A 24,129-nucleotide genomic window follows, 5' to 3' on the forward strand; every position below is an offset into this window, starting at 1 on the left:
CGGGTCTGTGATGCGCGTTGCCGAACTGCCCTCGGATTCTCGACGCTCCACATATGCAAATTGTGGCCGTTGAAGCACCCTTCTCTTGTGAAGAGTGATTCGTCGGTCCACAATATGCATGGGAGGAACGCCGGATTTCGTGACAGTTCATCCACCAGCCACCTGCAATACTCAAGCCGCCGGTTGAAATCCGCTGGTAGCAATTCTTGCACCCGCACAAATTTGAATGGGTGCATCGATTCGTCCCTCAAAATTCGGTGGACACTCGACCGACTGATACTGTGTAGAACAACAACATTATTTAAATAACATTTCTTTTCGCTTTAATGACATATCATAGCGGTGTACTTTGACTTACCCTGTTTGGCGACTAACGTCGCGCACGCTTACGGTTCCATCCTCGTCCACAATTTCTCGGACACGACCCACATTCCGCATGGATCTCGTTGTTCTTCCTCTTCCGTCTTCCGGTCTATGGCGATCGAAACACCCCGTCGAATATAAACGGTTCGCCAAACGCCGGATGTAATGCGGTGACGAGAGTCGTATGTGTGGCAGCTCTCGCCTGATACACCTGAACGTGGCATCAGCATTGCCCCCGCAGCGGCCGTAAGCGAGAATTATGTGAAAATTGTCTTGCGAACTAAGCATGATGCGACAGAGACTTAGACTTTAGACTGACTGCAGCTTCCCAAAAAAGCTGCGAACACCCCCGAATATCCCCACCACGAAGGAAAACTGAGGATAAAGGAACATTCTAAAAAATCACGTGTTTTGCAGGAGTTGAAAGTGCAGCAGTGTGACTCTTGCCTTTCCTCCACGATAGAAAACAGGCATCCTCGTCTCCGCGGAAGGGATCGAGTCATAAATCAGAACTGTGCAGTTACTCGGGAGTGTCCGCTGGATACCGGAACGGAAAAATTTTCTCCTGCACATGTCGAGTTTACGAATTCTTTTTCGACCGTGCAATTAAGTCCTCAAAGATTTCTGGTGTGCGCCGCTTGATCTTTACCCGCGACGTCTGAGGCACGATGCTGGACTTTCGAACGATAGAAAACAGGCATCCTCGTCCCCGCGGAAGGGATCGAGCCATAAATCAGAACTCTGCAGTGTCCGTGGGACACGGTAACGAAAAATTTACACCTCTTGAAGATGTCAATACATACGTATGATTTCTCCTCTATTAAAACTAACGAAAGAATTAACATACAATTTAGTTTTTTAAATTTAGTTGCATAAAGATCCGCAGTCTATTCATTACATTTGCATTGATTGCTAGAAATAGAAACTAAATTGAATGTTAATTCTTTCGTAAGTTTTAATAGAGGAGAAATCATATTGACATCTTCAATAGGCGGTAGTCTCGTTATTCATTTTCATTATTCAATATTCGCAATCACTCGCAAATGTTCTTCCGCGTATGTCGAATTGCACTGATGTATTGACATCTTCAAGAGGTGTAAATTTTTCGTTACCGTGTCCCACGGACACTGCAGAGTTCTGATTTATGGCTCGATCCCTTCCGCGGGGACGAGGATGCCTGTTTTCTATCGTTCGAAAGTCCAGCATCGTGCCTCAGACGTCGCGGGTAAAGATCAAGCGGCGCACACCAGAAATCTTTGAGGACTTAATTGCACGGTCGAAAAAGAATTCGTAAACTCGACATGTGCAGGAGAAAATTTTTCCGTTCCGGTATCCAGCGGACACTCCCGAGTAACTGCACAGTTCTGATTTATGACTCGATCCCTTCCGCGGAGACGAGGATGCCTGTTTTCTATCGTGGAGGAAAGGCAAGAGTCACACTGCTGCACTTTCAACTCCTGCAAAACACGTGATTTTTTAGAATGTTCCTTTATCCTCAGTTTTCCTTCGTGGTGGGGATATTCGGGGGTGTTCGCAGCTTTTTTGGGAAGCTGCAGTCAGTCTAAAGTCTAAGTCTCTGTCGCATCATGCTTAGTTCGCAAGACAATTTTCACATAATTCTCGCTTACGGCCGCTGCGGGGGCAATGCTGATGCCACGTTCAGGTGTATCAGGCGAGAGCTGCCACACATACGACTCTCGTCACCGCATTACATCCGGCGTTTGGCGAACCGTTTATATTCGACGGGGTGTTTCGATCGCCATAGACCGGAAGACGGAAGAGGAAGAACAACGAGATCCATGCGGAATGTGGGTCGTGTCCGAGAAATTGTGGACGAGGATGGAACCGTAAGCGTGCGCGACGTTAGTCGCCAAACAGGGTAAGTCAAAGTACACCGCTATGATATGTCATTAAAGCGAAAAGAAATGTTATTTAAATAATGTTGTTGTTCTACACAGTATCAGTCGGTCGAGTGTCCACCGAATTTTGAGGGACGAATCGATGCACCCATTCAAATTTGTGCGGGTGCAAGAATTGCTACCAGCGGATTTCAACCGGCGGCTTGAGTATTGCAGGTGGCTGGTGGATGAACTGTCACGAAATCCGGCGTTCCTCCCATGCATATTGTGGACCGACGAATCACTCTTCACAAGAGAAGGGTGCTTCAACGGCCACAATTTGCATATGTGGAGCGTCGAGAATCCGAGGGCAGTTCGGCAACGCGCATCACAGACCCGCTGGTCGGTCAACTTATGGGCCGGTATTTGTGGCGAGTATGTTATCGGGCCGTACATGCTACCTGCTAGACTGGACGGCTCGGCGTTCCTGACATTTTTAGAACATGCTCTGCCGGATCTCATGGACGATGTTCCTTATGCGATCCGGCAGAACATGTATTTTCAAATGGACGGTGCGCCAGCGCATTACGCCGCAAATGTCCGCGCTCATTTGGATGAAGCCTTCCAGGACAGGTGGATCGGCCGCGGTGGTCCTGTTGCGTGGCCCCCACGGTCACCTGATCTTAATCCGCTGGATTTTTTCCTCTGGGGCTACTTGAAGGTAATTTCAATTTTCATTTATTTCTTCAGGTATTTTTTAATCATTATCGTATACTTACGTGTTGTTTTTCTTTTATAAATATCATTTCACAGGATGAGGTCTACAAGCACCCGTTAACCACGCCTGAGGAGATGGTGGCACGAGTTCACGGTGCCATCGTGAACATAACGCCGGCCACCCTTCGCGGCGTCATGCAGGAGACGATCCGGCGAGCAAGATTATGCATTCAGCAAAATGGAGGACATTTTGAACAATTGAGGCGTTGAGTCCAATTGTAATCGGCCCTTTTCAGGGCCCCAAATATTTAACGCAGGAATAACGTACGAACTACCTGGTACGTGCTAAAGTGACAGGTGCGTTGACCTGGACGCACTTGCCGTGCTGCCCTCCATTTGCAGCCCTTGGGTTTGACTGCGATCGCGTACCTGACAGCTACCACCAGTGATATTGCAATTGTTATTAGTGCATCTGTATGAAAAAGACATGTGATTTATTTATCGATTTGAAAGTGAAAGTGAAAAGTCCAGATCGTTGACCGCGTATCCGTCAGGGTGTCGTATACCTGCTATCCACAACCAGCTGTGCAGTTCGTTGACTTGGCTGTACGCCCCTTGGATTGCGGTACCGTCGTATACCTGAAGACACCTGTGCAGTTCGTCACCGACTGACCCATTGACACACATTTCGAAGCAGCAAATGGATTTACGGCTGAATAAGTAAGTTTTTAAAACAATCAGTTTCTGCCTCTTTTCTCGTTTGGGTAAAGTTGCCGTAAGTCGGATAAGGATGATCCGGGTCTTCATCGATTTCAATATGACCTTGAAGTAATGTTATAAAACCCGACGTTTTAAATATCTTTTTCCTTTGAAATGGTTGACGGTCGGCTTTAGTTTCGGAGACATTAGCAGGCCGTGTCCGCTATCATGAACACCCATAATGAATTTACAAGTAAAGTTTCTCGCGATAATCTCGTAAACTAAAGCCTACAGCCACAAATTTTAAAGAGAAATGTTGTTCAGAATAATGATCTTGACCACATATCCAAAGCTCATTGAAATCGGTCGGCATTCACTCCGACCGTCAACCATTCGACGTTCGATAATCGACAATAGGGATGCTACGCTGACCTGACATTTTTACCCCTTGCTGGGTAAAAGGACGGATGACGTTTTCGAACGCGCGGTTACCCATCGACTCTGCGTACCAATCTGCAGGAAAAACGAAACATGTGTTTGCCGTAACTCTTACAGCGGTCCTTCTCGCGTCCTGTTTTTCATCTAACCGTCCCGTCGTTTTCGTAAACGTGCTACAGCGTGCATTTCGAATTTCGACACTCTAAATGCCCTTCCTAAATTCTTTAGAAAAATCTTGCGGAAAATCAGTGTCGTTCGAGCCGCGGTAGAGAGAACATCTCCAAAGACTTTTCAATTCAAAGCTAACGGTTGCTATTAGCTGTGTTTTTGATAGTGATATTTAAACTAATCACTAGACTGCGGATCTTTATGCAACATTAATGTTGGCTGCCGCTATTACAAGGGACAGGAGCCAGACAGATATTTGATTCTCAATGTGATCATTTTAAGAAGTTGAAAATAATACTATGGTGTTTTGAAATTATTTTAATCTCTCTACTGTATTAAAATGCACCTACTCATGTTTGCTACAAATACATGAAATCCGCGGTCTAGTGATTGCATTACCTGATTGTTGTGATTTGTGCAGCAGTACAAGGGATATGGCAATTATTATTAGTGTATAACTATGTGTTGACAAATGTGAACAATGATTGTGAGTGTGGAGAAATTTCAAGACACACATTTCGAAGCAGCAAATGGATTTACGGCTGAATACGTGAGTTTTTAATACAATCAGTTTCTGTGCTTCTTCTCTTTTTTTACGATAATCTCGTAAACTAAAGCCAACCGCCAAATAGTCTAAAGAGAAATGTTATTCAGAATAATGGTCTTGACCACATATCCAAAGCTCATTGAAATCGGATAGAAGCTAGTAGTACATCGATCCCATGATTTACAAGTAAAGTTTCTCGCGATAATCTCGTAAACTAAAGCCGATCGCCAAAAAGTCTAAAGAGAAATGTTGTTCAGAATAATGATCTTGACCACATATCCAAAGTTCATTGAAATCGGAGAGCATTCACATAATCGAGAAACTCTTGTTCGTTGCGATGTCACGGCGTACCACCGACACTCGCTTGCCGGCAAGGCGCGACACGGCGCGGCGCGGCGGCCCAGGGCGCGCTCTGATTGGTCCGTGTTTTTCGTTAATAACTCCTAAACAAAGCCGCAGTTGACATTGGTGCAAAGGAAAATGTCTCTTAGAATGGTCTCAGGAACCTCCCATTTCAATTAAGTACACCACATTTGGGACACCCTGTATATCGTTAGCGTTTTCTCAATAAATACATTCAATAGAATCTCGCGTATACACCCTTATTACACCGCATTCCTAAAGGAGGCTCGGAGGCTCGACACGACACATTGTGATCCGTTGCTCGCTCGCAGGGAACTGTTTATTTAACAAAATCTGAACGTAACATACATTTGTTAACAAAAGCGCTAACGCAACACATAAAACAATAAAATTATATATAGGGTGTCCCAGAACAAGTGTAGCTCCCGGAAATGGGAGGTTCCTTGGGTCATTTAAAGCGACATTTTCCTTTGCAAAAATGGCGTCCGCGGCTTTGTTTAGCAGTTATTAACGAAAAACACGGACCAATCAGAGCGCGCCTTGGGCCGCCGCGCGATGTCACGGCGTACCGCCAATTCTCTGAAGCCGCGGACGCCATTTTTGCAAAGGAAAATGTCGCTTCAAATGACCCAAGGAACCTCCCATTTCCGGGAGCTACACTTGTTCTGGGACACCCTGTATAACAGATAAACATATGAGTGAAACACTCAGTCATCCACACGGTGGTATAAACATTCCATTCTTACAATTCGGCCATCCTGACAAGTTAATCGTCCTCGACTAACTGCACAAACACATAGTAGTTCACAATTCACGCCAAGAACTCAATTAACGTAATATTTAAAAAAATCTCTTAAATTTAACCTGGCGTCCAAGCTCTCATGTTAGACGCTTCCCAAGTCCCAAAATATGGTGTTTGTGTTAATTGAAACTCTTCTATGTCTTTAAGAACATGGCGATCATTCCGCAACGCGCGATCTACTTCGTACGGCCCTTTAAAACGTGATATCATTTTCGGCGACACACCCGGCGAATTATCAAAATTCCTTACCATAACTTTATCACCCACTGTATATTTCCTCGCAGCCTTATGTCTAGTATCATAAATTCGTTTGTTGACTTCTTGATTTTTTATAATTTGATTTTCCGCACGTTTCCGACATTTCTCTAGATCGCGGTTTACGGTAATTTTCCTTTCAAATTCCAGCGTATCTTTCAGATGATCAATTACTTTGCCACGTTGACGCACACCATACAACAATACACTCGGGCATTCGTTCGTTGCTTTAGAATTAGAATTGTTACATGCGAACTCTACATCTTGTAGAATATCACTCCAGTTTACGTTTCACTCATCTGCTAATTTCGCAATCATAGGTAAAATCGTACGATTCATTCTTTCAACCTGACCATTCGCCTGAGGTGACGCCGTTGAAATTTTAATGTGTTGCACATTGCAAGTTTTCATAAATTCTTCGAATTCTCGAGACGTGAAACAGCTACCCCGATCTGAAATAATTCGTAACGGTCGACTATAATAACTAAAATATGATTCCAAACATTTTATCACTTCTGAGCTATTTGTACTTCTCGTCGAATATAGTTTTACATATTCTGTAAACGCATCGATCACTACAAGAATGTATTTTGCTCTATTATGAGATGTACGCGAACTCGGAGCTAAGTGATCAACATGTAATGTATCGAATGGTGCATTACCTTAATACTATGTAGTGAACCTTCCTGTTTCCCTGTAATCGGTGTATACGCAATACATTTCAAACAGCTTTTTATATGTTGATCAACTTTCGTCTTCATCTCTGGAAACCAATAATTGTTCAAAATATTTCCCATACTTTTTTCAACACCTACATGACCCATCTCATTGTGATACTTATGTATTACACTCTTTTCTAACGCAACGGGAACGTAAAAAAGAATTCGACCCTGATATTTTCGATAAATTAATCCGTCTCTCATCTCAAAAAATTTATCTTCGGACAATTCTAATTTATTCCGTATCGCCATAATTGTAAGATCATCGCTTTGACATATTGCAAGGTTTCTGTCAAAAGAATTATCTTCTACAACTGCGATTTGTCGACTAAGCGCGTCTACGTGCAACATTCGAGAACCTGATCGGTGTTCCAGAGAGTAATCATAATTTTCTAATTCTAATACCCATCGCAATTCGCAAGTCGCAATTCGAGGATTTGTTTCTTTTTTTTAATGTTAAACTTAAAGCTTGACAATCTGTAACAACTTTAAAGGGTATAGCCGGATAAGCATGGACCAGCAGCCCCCGCTCCGATTTTCCTGATTCCTGTCTTAAAACGTCGTTTTCTGTCTAAAAAAAACATTGTGTAAAATTTCAAATCTCTACCCCTACCGATAGGGGTGATATTGAGGTTAATTCCCCCGCACTTAATTGCAATTTGCTCTAAAACGAGAAAAGATATCGACATGGGATAAACGGCAAACAAAAGATATACATACACTCTATATTTGAGATTTTTTTCAGAATTTTTTGCTAATTATTTATAGTTGAAAATAATTAATTAATTTTTTGGGAATTTTTTTCACTATCTTCCCCTGGGTTGACACCTACCAAAAATTCTAAAATATTGCTATGATTCTAACCTATTTTGTAAAACAATCCCAGAAGTGTCCGTTTGGTGGAACAGTGTCAAAAAAATAAAGTATGCCGGCGAACGCTCGGTTTGATCAGTAAAGGTGCGTTTATAGTCCGCGTCGCGCGCGACAGCGGGTCATAAATTTCGAGCGGGGTCGACGGGCCCACTGTGCGAGGCACGAAAAAAGGTCTCTACGGCTTCACGGTTCGTTTAGGTAAACTACCGATAGCTTTCCTTTAAGGCGGTAGGATATCTTCGGAGACCTTTTTTTGTGCCACGCACAGCGGGGGGCACAGCGGGCCCGTCGACCCGCTCGAAATTTATGACCCGCTGTCGCGCGACGCGGACTATAAACGCACCTTAACGGTGTGGGCTCGGCGCTGCACTCGTCCAATGGCGAGGCTCCGCGCCTGCGCACAAGGTGCTTCTGAGAGAAACGCTCGGGTGAGCTATTACGCTCATCCTGTTCGTCGTGAGTTCTCGTAGAAGCAACACGTGTTTATCCGTTTATCCTCGCTCATTTCTGTCGACCACGTTGTGGTCAGTTGTAACCGTTTGCATAATACTTGTGTTATAGCACCTTTTGCTATCCGTGACTACACAACTAATAAACTGAGCTGTTCGGTGATATCTGTGAACAATTATTCTCCTCCAGAATATTCCTTCTGATACAGTCATACTACGTGAGTGTGTTGGCTCACGATAATTGCCTTACACTGGTGACCCTGAGTTAAATCCTTTTCCACCAACGTTGCCTCTGGCACCACCACGTTGGGGACACATATTTACGCCACAACGGCGCAGCGGCCGAGTCCCCTTGCGGTGGCTAGTGACGGGAGCCAGTACAGGAAGGTGAAGTATATAAAATAATTAAATTGCTCGAATTACACAGAATATGTAAACTCTCTCTCTCTCATCCTTTATCTCACAAACGTCTAGAAGGTGCTCTGTCCTCTCTCGCTCGACAAGGCGTCCAGGTATTATCACCGTACTCTCCTTGACGAGACGAGCGGCCAGGAACACACTCTCACACCTCTCTCTCTTTCTCTCTCTCTCTCAAACGACTATAAGGTGCTCTGTCCTCTCTCGCTCGACAAGGCGTCCTGGTATTATCGCCGTACTCTCCTTGACGAGACGAGCGGCCAGGAACACTCTCTCAACCTCTCTCTCTCAAACGTCCAAAAGGTACTCTGTCCTCTCTCGCTCGACAAGGCGTCCAGGTATTATCGCCGTACTCTCCTTGTCGAGACGAGCGGCCAGGAATACTCTCTCGTTCCCTCTCGGCAGGCGTCCAGGTATTGTCGCCGTACTCTCCTGCCGAGGCCTGGGCGGCCAGGAGTTGACCCGTTCTCTCTCGTTCGACAGGCGTCCAGGTATTATCGCCGTACTCTCCATGTCGAACGAGCGATCAGGAACAGACTCCCGTCCTCTCCCGTTCTCCCGGCAGGCGTCCAGGTATTATCGCCGTACTCTCTTGCCGGGGAGCTACTGCTAACCAAGAGCGGCCGTGGTCCTTACCTCGTCCTCTCTCTCGGAATAGCAAGTAGGCCGAGTCCCTCCGTGAACCCTCTATTTATATAAATCCGTTACTATCCGCGTACGTGAAATCAACAGCGGTCGTTAAGCGCGATTCGTCTTTTCGCGCGCTCCCCTTACGTCGCTACCTCACGTCGGTCGTTTACAAACTATGCTTCTAGAAGCTTTTAGAAGCTTGTCGATTCTAAATTTCTTCTAGAATATTCTATACATGCTACAAAATCTAGTTTTTATTATTTACGCCCATATAATGGATATATTTTGAAAAAAATGAAAATACATAAAACGTGAAGAATAAAATAAAAATGCCATGGATATAATATAGGAAATTAGAAAAGGTATATAAAAAACATTCGTGCACTATTTTATTATACATTTTATTCAATAATCACCGGGCTCGAGCTACTCGATCCACCCAAGGAGCCGATCAATAACGCCTTGTATACACATTTTCCAAATTAAATATAAATTACAATCATTGCATACATATATAATTCCTATTTCTAATCATCATCGCTGTTTTCCTCAATGACGGGAACTGTGTTCGTAGCATCAAATAAGTGGGTTAACATTTCAGCTGGTTTTGCAATATTTGATTGATACCGAGCATAAGATAAATAGTAAACCACGGCAGCTACATGAGAGCAACATCGTATTGTTCTATTTCCATTAGCACAGTCACATGTGTATCGCGTAATACCTTTGAAATTGTCCATATTTATCTTGTATTCAATATAACAATTGTATGCCTTGCTGTTTATATGTCTTGACCGAACCTTTAGTTTTATAATGTGTTCGTGTTCTCTTCTAAATATTGCACATTTAATTCATTTTCAGAATTCAACAGTTCTGCTAAATAGCATACTGCTTGCGTTAATTGATACGTACCGTAAACAATATTTTCAAGTCGTTCGGTGTCAACTCTGGAAAATGTAAAAGACATCTAGAGGACATTGTTCGAAATGGCTTTTTTCGTCAATTCAAATGTTCACTATCAACGAACTCTCGCAACGTATTTGGTTCTAATGTACGTTCTCTTATATAATTAATTATTTCGTCGGAGAGTTCTGTATCAGAAAACAATCTTTTCCAAACTTATTCTGTAAGAAGCCAACTATCCGGCATATGGATTTTAATTTTGGTAGCGCTTTATTATCCATTGTATTGTGCAAGAGACGATATCTTTGCGCTATAGCGCCATGCTCAGCTTCAACTACCCAACGGAGCTTTGTCACTAGTCGAGAAGCGTTAGCTTCTTCTGTCGTCAATTGAGGTCGGTTTCCTTTAAATGCAGGTATTAAAATATTATACCCACGTTCCTGTAAATAATCAACGACATCTCTAAACCCACGATCAACTATACATATATCTCCTGGCCGCATAAATGTTGCTAATCCATTTGGTTCTTCGAACAATGACTTCATTATACTTGCATCATTGACATTAGCATTGTATGGTCCTTTTATATCAACAATATAACCATTCGTTGTACAAATCGTAAATGGTTTGCATAACGGAACTTTCTTATGCCCAGAGAACGATTTTCGTTGATATTCATTGTTTGCACTCTTTTGATGGCGAACATAAGTCCCATCAAATATTAGTGCTAATTGGTCCTCTGTTTCAACAAATAGCTGATTTGCTATATAAGCAGATTCATTATCAATGAGATCCTGCCTGGATCTAGCGTTCAGTCCAAAGGAGTGTGGTAATACGTCCTTTTCGAAGGCTGTAATTACTTGATGGCAATATTCCGAGACTAATTGCTCTCGTTCTAAACCTAATACATTCTGGATCATCTTATTAGAGCTGCCGCTTCTAAGTTTAAATAAAAATGTTACCAGAGCCTGAGTCACCGTTCGCGTTTCTGTCTGTCTCATACTTGACAACATTTCTTTTATTTCCAAAATATTGTTCCAGTTGAAACCAGTAAAGGCATAAATCTGTTCTTCGGTCAATGTTTCAATCATCAAAGAAGGTTAAATTGACACCAATTGACAACTGGTCCATGAAAACTGTGACGTCTGCAATGTCCATAGAGCTTTCATTTGAATGAATGCAAAAAAGCTTCAATACGTCTGGGAAAAATCGGTTCTTCAACATGTGGGTTGCGCAGCATCTATTGCCTTTTTGTATAAAAATCCTTTCTTTTGAAAATACTTGAAGGCGCGCTTCTAAAGGTATAACCACCAGACGATTACCTGAAAGATTATAAGTATGAAAAAGATTGCGTTAATAGGTTACAAGAAAAAAGTTTTTAAAGAAACATAATTTTTTGACTCGCTACATCAGACTACTCTCCTTATTCTATTTTGAAAATATACAATACAGGGTGTTACAAAAATATGTGCTTTCCTTAAAAAGATTGATTCGTGGGGTGATTCTGAACAACATTTTCCTTTGCAAAAATATTGTTTAAGCCTTCGTGTTTGGATCTTCGCTTGCTTCCGTTACGCGGAAACTTAAGTTTACGATCCGGTGAAAAAATGAATAAATAAAGAGTTGAAGATTGATCGGATTTGTGGGAGAGCGTTTAGTTTATTGAGATTTGATCCCCGTCACTCGCGTGATACAATAATCGGAATACCAGAGTCGGCTTGTAACGGTCGGTCCGAAACAATGAGAGAACACGTGTACGATTAATGGTATACTTTAGTTCGCGTTTCTGAGAAGAGAGAGCGAGGATCCGACCGATTGTTGTGTATATTGTCGCGGCTCGCTCCCCTCACCGCGCACCCCGGACTACTCGGTCCGCCCGAAGTGTGCGGGGAGAGAGAGAGAGACGAGCGACGACAACGGCCGAATCCTCGTTACCAGTACAGCTTGTCAAATGTAGCTGTGCGGGTGACTAAATTCAGGGGGATGCGCATAAGAAAACAAAGAGCGCACTCGACGAGAGAAGGATGCAACATTTGAACGGTAAAGTACACACCTCGTCAAAAGTGCGTACTGTCCATTATTTCTTACAGCAGTAAACATACAAAACAACTGTTTATATGTTTGTGTGAATACACTTGTGTCACTATACTTTTTAACTGAACTGTCGCAACGTGAATCGTTTGACAGGTGACGTATCGTTGTGAAGTTCGCCTATTTGCCACTGCCCAGCGCGGAACATTTCCCCTTGCGGGGGCATTCAGCCGCACAGCTACATTTGACAAGCTGTACATTTTGACAGTCGACACACACACGCGCTCGGTACGCTACGTCGTGCGAATATGTTCGTGCATTCGTACAGCGATACCGAGCAGCTAATCTGTTTTTACTCGAACACTTCGTTTTTGAATTATTAACGAAAACACGATGGCCAATCAGCGTGCGTCTTGACCGCGCACTAGACCCGGGTCGGATGGCCGTAGACCGAAAGGCGAGCGCTGATTAGCCATCGTTTTTCGGTAATAATTCAAAAACGAAGGCTTAAACAATATTTTTGTAAAGGAGAAAATGTTGTTCAGAATCACCCCACGAATTACCCTTCTTAAGGAAAGCACATATTTTTGTTACACCCTATATAATGTATGACGTTCGATGTTTCTTTAAAATCGTAAAGTGTCACCTAAGTAAGTATGTACACATTTAGTATATTCATGTCAAAATAATTACCTGCATTACAAACTGTACAATATTTGTGCGTCGATTTCACTCGTTTGAATGGAAAATTCACATATTCTACATTGACTGGGACTCTTTCCTCTACGTAGAAATCCAAGTCTTGAACGTTGTCATCCATCGAATTACTGGATTCTGAATCATTCCTTGATGGTCCCGGTTCCCTGTAAACAATCAACCTACATTTGCTACATACAATAGAACCATACAATACTTACCGTCTTATTACAGAAGGCCTGATATTTCCTAACATCAGCCTCTGTAACTAATCGCTTCACTTTCCCCATGAACTTCTTGCTTGACACATTACAAATTACACAAGTGTTATTTTGAGACATGTCACAGCACACTAAACTAACACCAAGAGGGAAAAATCTCCTTATTATAATACTTCGTATGACAGAACAGTTAGCTCTCCTGGTCTTCGAACAATATTGGCAACGAAACAATCGAATGAGTTCTCGCGATTCGCGTTTTGCACATTTCGCGGCAAGCCGCCTTCGAACATGCCGCAAAGTCGGCATTATTCCTTGATCGCTAGCCGACGTTACAATGTTATCTGGCCACACGCTAATTCGTTTGGTCAATCACGATCAGAATGAGTGCGGTTCCAGTCATCGGCTGGATTGCAATAATAAAAGAAAAAAATATTATTACGCAATCATCCCTTCGCGGTCTTGGTACACGCGCAAGATATTATTTCACAGTGTTCAGACTTTGAGCGCAGAAATACAAAGGAGCATATTGCATTATAGTAAAGTAATGAGGAGTAAAAAGAAAAAAATAAATCCATTATATGGGCGTAAATAATAAAAACTAGATTTATATTTCCGCAAAATTAGAAACATGTAAAACATTTTAATCTATATGATAATTACAAATTAATAATTATGTTTGTAATTATCATATAGACTATTGAAGTGCAAACAATAAAAATCGTTTAGTTTATAAATACATATAAAAAAAAAAGAAAAAAAACAAGAAGAGAAAGTTGAGTTGAGGAGGATTCGAACTCGAACCCTCCGTAGCATCGAGCAGAGCCTCTAACACCGTGACCATACAACATACTTGTGAGAAGCTTCTTCTTTCTGTTACTTGACAGCAACAAACTAGCTTTACACGTATTTTTCTTCATCAATGTAAGCTATTTCCTAGAATATAATTGTTTAGACTTCCAACTGTAATCATATATTAGAAGATTTAGTCGCATTTTTACATATATCAGCTTTTCCGTACAAGCGCCGATTTCCCGCTCGCTCCCGTCACTGGCCACCGCAAGGGGACTCGGCCGCTGCGCCGTTACTGATCAAACCGAGCGTTCGCCGGCATACTTTATTTTTTTGACACTGTTCCACCAAACGGACACTTCTGGGATTGTTTTACAAAATAGGTTAGAATCATAGCAATATTTTAGAATTTTTGGTAGGTGTCAACCCAGGGGAAGATAGTGAAAAAATTCCCAAAACATTAATTAATTATTTTCAACTATAAATAATTAGCAAAAAATTCTGAAAAAAATCTCAAATATAGAGTGTATGTATATCTTTTGTTTGCCGTTTATCCCATGTCGATATCTTTTCTCGTTTTAGAGCAAATTGCAATTAAGTGCGGGGGAATTAACCTCAATATCACCCCTATCGGTAGGGGTAGAGATTTGAAAGGGCATAGCCGGATAAGGTAGTCAAAAATGCCCTTGAGCCGAATTTTATCGACGATGTGCCATTCGATAGAGCACCAAGAAAAAACATACTGTGCAAAATTTCAACCCTGTATCTCGATCGGGAGGGTAGTTATGGGGTAAAAACGAAAAATCAGTTTTTGGCCTATTTTCCCTAGTTAATGACGTTTAAAAATTCTGAAAAAAATCTGACACATGTCAAAAACCCAAATACATACTTTGCAATTGGTTTCAGATTTTTAAAATGGAAATCCTGCTTGTAAAAAATCAAAAACCTCAAAAAAATCGAAAAAATGCAGATTTCACATGGAAGTTTTAGAGTGACAACATTTATATTTTTACAGTAGCAGTATATTGTTATAAGTATTGTTCATGAATTTTTTCAGATTTTTTGGTTTGGTGCGCCGTTGTTAAAAAAAATAAAAACCGATTTTTTCGACGTTTTTTCCGCGAAGAACTAAGCTAACCTTAAAATTATTACGTTTTATTTATTCTGTAAGTCTATCAGGCACTGATAAACCTTGAACATTAAAAAAAAAAAATTAAACAATGAAATCGGCTTGATTAGTATTTTTACTATGTCAGCGTATTACATCTGAAAGTATTAACCACATTTCCAACAGCTCGGTTGGCTCAGCGCGTTAGGCGTTCGACTGTTGATCTGCTTATACTAGGTTTCTCTCCCGGCATACGTATACATTTTTTTTTTACTTGATTAATTCTTTTTTTTATGTCTAACTATATAATAATCAATGGTATGTTTGTAGATTTCTTTTAGAAGCAATATCTAAATATTAAAAAAATATTTTAAGGGAAAATTCGCAAAAAAAATTTTGGAGCAATTATTAACATCATCAATTTTTAGTTACACATCTTAATTCTGGTAGTATTAAATATTTTCTGCAGTAAATATGTACGTGTCTTCGAGTTTTTCGAAGCACTCGTTTTTGGTATCTCGTCTTTCATGCAGAACAGCAGTTATTGTGTATGAACCACCGTCGTGTAAAAAGCGAACGGACAAAGTGTCCGTGTTTTATTATCTTGTTCCTTTAGCCCGTCCGTTTACCTTCACCTTTACCTTTACCTGTACGTTTATGTTCACCTTTTCTTTTCTCCACTCGCTTTTTGACTTTATTGATCATCACTACCAGGTAGCGGATTACTAGGGTTGTCGTTACCTGTTAATCGTTTATCGGTCGCGGGTGTAGTTGAGGGCAATGGTACGGTCTTAAAACTGTACTTTCCCCCTCCAGACCCGTGTAGGGGAAAAGAATACCCCGAAATGTGAAAATTGTTACTCCAAGCAATTCTGGTCACTCTTGGACCGAGCTCCAAACGGTGAAGATCGTAGTCAGTGAATTATTTCAGAGTTCTTTAGTTGTTTTCTGAGTGTTATCAGCATGGAAAGTGAAAGGATAGAAGTCGTTGATACCAAAACCTCGCATGTTAGGTGTATTAAATGTAACATTCTAGTTCGGAAATTGCGCGGTACAAAAAAACAGATAAATACAGTTATAGAATCAATAAGGTGGTCTAGAATTTTACATAAAGAGGTGATTGTTGGTGATATTCTCTGCAATAGGTGCCGCCTTTTTACATATAGAAAGAATACACCTCATGAATTTCAAGAAACCGTGGTACGCATAGTAGGGCCTGCAGCTATTAATGTTTTTTATTTGGTGTGTGACTCTCCAAGGGCCACACAAAGAACTTCCCGATTCGTTAGTTGCAGTATATTATTGTCATTATTTTTAGTACATTTTAAGAAGATTATACGTTTTCAGGGAAATTCAATAGTTTTCTACTTATCAAAATGTTTGCTATATGGCGTGCATTAAACCAACATCGTATGCTCGTTGCTCGCTTGGTTCCTTGTTATAGCATACTAATGTTGCAAAATAAATTGTCTTAATTAGTTTTTCGCAAACGATACAACTCCTCATTATCCGGGTTTACAGTATTGATCTTGGTTTTCTTCGATACTGTTAATTTAAATTGTCCCAAGATATATAAACCGCGCTCAATTTTGAAACTCTGCTCAGTGCTACATACAAAATTTGTAAAGTTCGCCTTTCTGATTTTTTAAAATCCAAACATACTTTCTCGTATGTTTGTCCCTGACTTTTATGAATCGTAATCGCTTCAGCAGGAACCACTGGAAATTGACTACGTGTGATTTGATATTTTTCCTCTCTCGACATATTTACTTGATTCGATATTTTTATTATTGGTGCTAAATGATCAATATTGGCATTTTTCATATAATCACGATAACGAGTTCTTACTTTCACTCCTACTTTGGCCAATTGAAAATCTAACCAAAATATAGACGGAATTTTAGTATTTTCTTGAAAAGTAATAAATTTTAATATTCCGCATGTGTGCTCCATTAACCAATCCGTTTTCAACATCAATGTTATTAATAATTATCATATAGTTTATATTAATTTTTTTTCAATTTAATCTCAGTTAATAATTCGTTTTGAACTGATTGTGTTTTTAAAGATTGTAATATACATTTTTTTTGTACTTTCATCGATATTCTCTGAAAATGTATTCTCGGGAGTAGAGATGATTAACTCACTCTTGCATTGGGATAATTTTCGATTATTGTAAGCAGAAACATAATCGTGAAAAATTAAAAAAAAAATTTTTTTTAATTTTAAAGAAATCGAAAAAATAATTTTTTGTGTAATTACGTTTGTTTCTTCGGTGGAAACTTTCCGTTCTCTCGTATAAATTGCATTGTTGAATGAACTTCTTTCGAAAAAACTAAAAAAGCTAAAAAACTACTTGACCAAAATGGACCAAAATCTAATCAGCTATAAGTTACAGCGGGGCACATCGATTGCATCATTCATCATCCTGATCGCGTTGTTACTTTTCTGAAAACGTTAACGAAAAATTTGATTACATAGAACCGGCCACACACACACACACACACACACACACACACACACACACACACACACACACACACACACACGAACATTTTGCTGAAAATAGTCTAAAATGACTGCAATGACCATGAAACGTGAAGATCTGCTAAAAAATCGATTTTCGATTTTCGGGGTCATTACAATAACTTCCCTATAAAATCGGGAAGTTAAAAAACCATCTTTTAAATCCAAAGACGATTTTACTAAATTGCTTGTAACACGTATCGAGACGTTCGTAGCTCGATGAAATTTGACAAGCTGATAGGAGACGGAGAAGTGACCAGCAAAAAGTCGTCCTTTATCTTACATCTTCGCAAGGAAACAGAGTCCGGTTTCTTTTTGATCACGCCTCGTTTGTAGAATTGTTGAATGTGTGATTTTTGGTAATGATTTATACTGATTTCGTGGCGTGTCGCAGGTGATCCTGAAAGAAAAGAAGGGCATCACGCACATTAACATGATGGACCTTGTTCAATAGTACGCTTTAGGAAACAGAATCCGGTTTCTTTGTTATCACTCCTCGTGTGTAGAATTGTTGATACATATCATGAAACGGACTCGGTGTTTCGATGCCATAAACACTGTCGACCGAATCGACGATCGACCCTGTGTGGACGGTTCATGCGACGGACGCGATTTCAGTCGAACCGATTTCAGTCGACCACGAATCGACCCGTGTGTGGCTCTCCATTCATTTGCATTGGAAGTCACGTGGAGGGGGAATCGCGTCGACCGAATCGCCGATCGACCCGTGTGTGGACGGCCTTAGAAAGAGCAAAAACGATTGACGAACGTTGAGATCGGAGTCGAACAGCTGGCAGTTTTCCGTCACCGTCGAACTAGTGATTGGCAGATCGATCGAGCAATCAGCCAATAGTAATCCCCTTTTTGGGGTCGATAATCGATCCTAATCGAGGTCCGACGGTGTTGGTCTAAGCTACTGCGAGCTGCTTATCGACTCTCGATCTCGCGGTTACGTGCGGGTCCGCCAATAGCGGGGCGGCGCAGTAAATCGGCGAGTTCACGCTGTCGACACGCTCAGCCAATCCCAAACAAAGCTAATAGATAAACAATAACTTATATAACCTAAATACATTGACCATATCGAAAAGTGCAATGCACTCAAACTACAAAAAATAATGGCCAAATCGTTTAAATTACATGAACTGCACAAACTTCGACCGAATCGACGATCGACCCGTTGTTTACCGAATGTAATGACACCAAAAAGAGCACTCAATAAAGCTTTATAATAGGTTGTCCCAAAAGTTTCTTCCGTATTGTGTTCCTTTAATGTCGCTAAATAAATACAAACAATACGATAATCTTTATGTTAATATTTTGTACTTCTTAATATGAATTTGCATAATGTGCATGCATCGAAAAACAACTTTTGAGATAACCTAATATTTATTTAGCAATATTAAAGAAAGGCATTGCGGAAGGAACTTTTGGGACAACCTAATACTATAACAAAATTGTCAATAAAGTTTTGTAATTTTTGAAAAGCTTACAGAATGATTGGTAATATTCAAATATTAATAACTATACTAATTTAGATGATAACACAAAATAAAATCTATGCGAAAGTGCTCTGTATACCTACCTGAACAACTTTTGTACTACAAGAATTTACAGAATTTTCCTTCAAACACTTGAAAATCGCCAATGAACAGACGCTGTCTTAGAGACTGTTTAAGAACGCCCAGCGCGGAGTATTCTAAATAAAATGTTTTCTTTCTTCATAATTTTCATAAATATTTTATTTTTCATAGGTTTACATGCATCCACACGGTGCTTGAATAATAGCATTTATTACTGCCATTGCAGCTGTTACAATTGTTAGCAATACTATGACATGTGCGCCGTGGCTGGTCCCACGCAAGTTCAGTAACCGTCGGACAAGGATGCTGAACAAATAGCATCCTACCGCTAAGTGCGCTATGATGTTTAATACTAATAAAAATATGCAGATGTATTTGTTAACTGTTTCGTTGGTGCTACTTATTGCTCGATACAAGAGGTAAACGTTTCCTGTCAGCATCGCGCCGTCAAACATGCCGTGTGCGCGGCGAGATACTATTTCATAGTTAAGAATTTCACTTTCACTAGACTGCGTTGACGCATCCGCGAACTGGAGATCCTCGCAGCTCATGTACAATGTACACGGACTCCCTCGATGCGGTAACATCTTTTTCATTTCCTGCGTCCATGTTTATGTTTTATGTGTATAATCTATTACAAAAATAAAAACATTCCGTTTATAAAAGAAGTTTCACTTCAATAAATAATAATAATTATAATACTGTAACGGTTCTGCTTCCGGCGGTATGTGTTTGCCACGGCTGTCGTGTCCTCTCGTGCTGAATAGCTCGCCGAGCCAGGTTCGTTTACTGGCGAGAGAATCGACGGAAGCTGAAAACGGACGAGGTGCGCGGGACGTGAAATAACGACGACGTAAATGTGTATTTTCGGGCCTCACTACTCGTGCTCTCGCGGAACCGGGTGTGACTGGTGCGTGAATCTAACGGGGATCCTGGATCGCGACGTGTGATCGTTCATTCGCGTAACCGGTGCGTGAATTTACCGACGTCATGAGATCAGGGCGTCGCGCGTCGCGACGCGTGCCCGACAATCTGGTGCGGGTGACGACTCAGGGTACAGGCAGGATTGGACAGGGAAACCCTACCACGAGTCGGGATGATCTCGTGGCGGTTCTACGATAAATGAAGAGGGTGCTGACCCCTTCATTTAAGCGTCTCCGTGGCTGACGGAGCTCCCAAGGTGCTGCCCTGAGAGATCGTGTTCGGTGGCTGACCGAACGGCAGAAAGGATGCTGTCCTTTCTGTTTGGCGAGTATGCTGTACCCGCCGGTGGGAACTGACGATGCTGTCGGCAACTCAACGTCGAGAGCGTGGGAATCAGGACGAGTGAATAGCGATACGTACCACTATTCTGGAGAAGGTTCCTAGCTGCTGGCCAGGATGGAAAAGAGGCCCGTGCCTCGTTTGCATCGCCTTTTATAGGTCTAGGTTGGTGGTGGGGGGACTGGTGCGGGGAAAGCGGATGTGTGACGTCGCGTTTCCGTGTCCGCTAAGATGGCCGAACCTCGACGTCCGTTTCCCGCCGAATGTGTCTCGGAGCGCGGGACTGTATATCGTGACGCGATGTGTGTGTGTGTGTACGGCGTGTTCGGCAGTTCTCGGCGTCAGTCGGCGGTGTTCGGCGCGTGTCTATTGGTAACAGGCCTGCACCGTACAGGTCTGTTACACCCCCCTCCCCCTTCAGGACAGCGAAACGTAAGAGAGCGAGGCCCCGTTTATTTAAAAAAAAACAGTCGTTTCCTTGGTGTACATGTTGCCGCACAGTGTCGATGCCTTACATCTAGGGGTAGGTGACGAATAAGACGGCACTAGGTTAGACAACACAATGGACATGTATATTTTATAAAAAAAGAACGGTCCGTAGAAGAATAACCTATGATATATAAACATTTTCCCAGTCTTGGGTTTCTCTTTCTCTAGCACCACATCTCCCGTTCATTGGCTCGGTGTATAGTAAGAAATAAACAAAATCTTTGGCGACGCGGTTGATCTCGCGCTCCCTTGAAGGACCGAGCAGAGACAACAAAAGGAATACTTGAGCGGGAACGTCTGCGTTTATTTGACGCGGCCGCTAGCAACAACGACCTAGTCCTACTAACCTAGAATCGAATACAAAACAAAATACTTGAACGGGAACGTCCGCGCTTGTTCGACGCGAACGCTAGCGTGATAACGGCTTAGTTCTACTAACCTAGAATCGAAAACAACAGAAAAAATACTTGAGCGGGAACGTCCGCGCTTAAAACGACTTAATTTTAATGGCCTCCGGCGGGGAGAAGGGGTTACGGCGCGTGTCTCATCCGCGCACGGGCCGGTTACTTACCGGCGCTTACACCGGCGCAGTCTCCCGTCCCGCTCGAAGAAAAGCATCCATCGCTCTTCCTCGAGGGATGCGCGGTACTGCCTTGTCTGGACGCACCGGTCGGGTACCTCTACGTAACGGCCGGTGGGCAGCTGATACCACGTCGTGGGGCACGGCGCGTACTTCCCGACGTATGTGATTGGGCGAGGGGCCCCTGGTGCCCTTCGCCATGGTGCTACCGGTTGCCCTCCGTTCCCCGGTTGCTCCTCTTCTGGCAGCTCCGGGCCCGTTGCCGTCGCCACGATTGGCCGGATTATCCGTGGGGACCGCTCCCTGACGGTCGCCTCCGTCGGGGCTGCCGCTGGTGGTGGAGTGGCCGGTCCCGGCCGTGTGCGGGTGGGCTCCGTCCGTGGGTCGGATCGAGACTGTCGACCCGTCTCCCCGGTGTTGCCGGTACTACGCGGTTCCTGCGGAGGTGGTGGGCGTGTCTCCGGTTTCCGCCCTCTCGGGACGGAGAAGTCCAGTGGTCGCGTAGGCGGTGTCTGCCGCGTGTCGATGGGCGCGTCTGCTGTCTTGACACGTTGACGTCTGGGCGCCTCGAAGCCCCCCCGGCTCGGGGATTTCAGACGCCTTCTGCTGGACTGCTGCATCCCTCTTCCGCTGGTCTGCCGTCGCCGCCTTCGGGGTGGTCCCGGCTGGGGTCCGTGCCCGGTGCGGTCGTGGCGTGATGGCGGTGTGCCGTCGTGCCCGTGAGGACGACCTTTGCCGTCGTTCTGCTTTGGGTACGAATGGCTCGTCCGGCCACCATTTCGCTGGTTCCGGCGACGGAACCCGGTGTGATTGGATGGACGGCGAGTGCCTGGCTAGTACCCGGTGGTCGTCGATCGACTGTGGTGGAATGGTCATCACCGAGGCGAGGACGGCCTGTGCTTGTGACCCTGGTCGTGTGGTCACGACTCGTACCGGTGCGGGTAGCCAGGTCACCTCACGTATCCGCGGTGTCGCCGACTTCGTCCTGGTGGCCGTCGTGGTTGCCGGTGGTGGGGCAGCTTGGGGTGTTCCCTCGGTGACCCTCGATGCTGGAGCGGCCTTGGTCGCGGTAGACGGCGTCCTGGAGGTTGCCACCGGTAGAGGCCGGGTGGCCTTCCGGGCGGTGACCTCGATTTTCCTCTCCGCCGCTGTGCGGGTGCGGACCACGTGGCGGGCCGTAGTGCCCGTTCCCTCCTGGGCCGTCGTGCTCGCTCCTCCGGGTTGGCGGGTGGCACCCTCCGTTTTCTTCTCGGCCGTGCGCGTGCGTACGGCCTGGCGGACGGTGGCCTGTGTCGCCCTGGTGGCTGCGGTGCTGTCGCTGCCTGCTGCCGTCCTGTCGGTACCGCTGGTGGCCGTGGCTGCGGCCGTCGACGGTCGCATCGCCCACTCTGGAATTGTCGGCGTACGTGGCCTCTGGTCCTCGTTCGCCGGCTCGTCGAACAAGCCGAAGAGCTCCGCATAGAACTCGTCCATCCTCTTCCCCTTTCCTGCACTGGCGTGTCGCAGATGCTGCTGCGGTTGACGCTGCGACTCAGGAGCTGCTTGCCTATGACAAAGATGAACAATGTTCGTTATTTTCCGTGGTCGGCCGCGCCGTCGTGGTGGTGGCGCCGCATCAGAGTTGGTGCTCGAGGCGGTTCCCTCTGCCTATATTGTGTCACGTCGCTTTCTTAACTTTTCGTATGGATGGTCGAACGATGAATAGCGACACCGAGAATTTACAGGCGAGACGCCGGGCCACGCTCGGCCGCGCGATGCGTGGTCCTCTCGGGACAAAATACGCTCACAGTCTCTTTATTGGAAAATCAAACTTGATGCAATTTCGGGCGCCAGACACCTGAAGGTGTCACACGAAAGAATCGTAATCTAAACACGAAAGCGGAACGCGGTTGGACTCTCGAGACTGTGACGTAGCAAACGAATTCTGAATAGCTCTCGCGAGGGCGCAGGATTCTACGTCGGGAGAACACGAGACGTTCCCCGCGACGGGAAGGTTTTCACACAAGGAATAAACAACGTTTCGGCTAGCAAGATGTTTATTAAACGATTCGACTGGGCTGCCGACGACTCGGCAGGGAATACAAAGTAGCCGGCGCGTATTATCGCGACTGATGGAAATCGCACGCGCTGTTTCTCCCGTACTTTACAAACTCGCGCAGAATTCGGCAGCGATAGGAACTTCGCGACGCGGAAGGCCCCGAAGGCCGATTTCCGGCCGAACTCAGATGGAATTCGCGATTTCTCTCGGACTTGCGTCGATCGAACAGAATTTACGACCACGAATCGAACACGCGACGGCTTCACACCGTGGAACGAGCGCAGGTTAATTAGAATTAACGGCGGCGGCGATAGTATCCCGAATCCGCGACTTCGCGTTTAGATCGGGGTCGTACAACCGTCACAATGCGGCCACGCGGCCCCCGCTATCCGACCGGATTCGTATCACGAAAACGATATCCCTCACAATACGAAGGATCCGTACTTTGACACAGATCGTGTCCACTAATATCGCCCGCCTTTTCTGCCGTTAATTCTCGCGACGCGAATACCTAACCTCGCCGCGCTACCCGAGCCAACACGAAGTTCACGAATACTTAATATCGAAAGCCTGATCGGCGCTTACCACTGGTAGTTCGGCAACAGTTGAACGGCAGCGAATCTCTAG

The 24,129-nt window shown here is 43.9% G+C and overlaps 1 protein-coding gene and 1 long non-coding RNA gene across 2 annotated transcripts in view; one reads left to right on the forward strand and one right to left on the reverse strand.

Moving 5' to 3' along the window:
* LOC143217505 (uncharacterized) overlaps positions 1-24,129 on the forward strand; it is a 127,787-nt gene that overhangs the window by 19,003 nt on the left and 84,655 nt on the right. The window lies entirely within an intron of this gene.
* Positions 21,864-23,181, reverse strand: LOC143217513 (uncharacterized). Its single transcript, XM_076441893.1, has one exon. The coding sequence runs from the start codon at positions 22,935-22,937 to the stop codon at positions 21,891-21,893; it is 1,047 nt and encodes a 348-aa protein (XP_076298008.1). The 5' UTR covers positions 22,938-23,181; the 3' UTR covers positions 21,864-21,890.

Source organism: Lasioglossum baleicum, chromosome 17 (genome assembly GCF_051020765.1).
Source record: "Lasioglossum baleicum chromosome 17, iyLasBale1, whole genome shotgun sequence".
Lineage (NCBI taxonomy): Eukaryota > Metazoa > Arthropoda > Insecta > Hymenoptera > Halictidae > Lasioglossum > Lasioglossum baleicum.

Coding starts and splice junctions, on each gene's coding strand:
- LOC143217513 (XM_076441893.1), bottom strand. CDS start 22,937: ATGGACGAGTTCTATGCGGAGCTCTTCGGCTTGTTCGACGAGCCGGCG.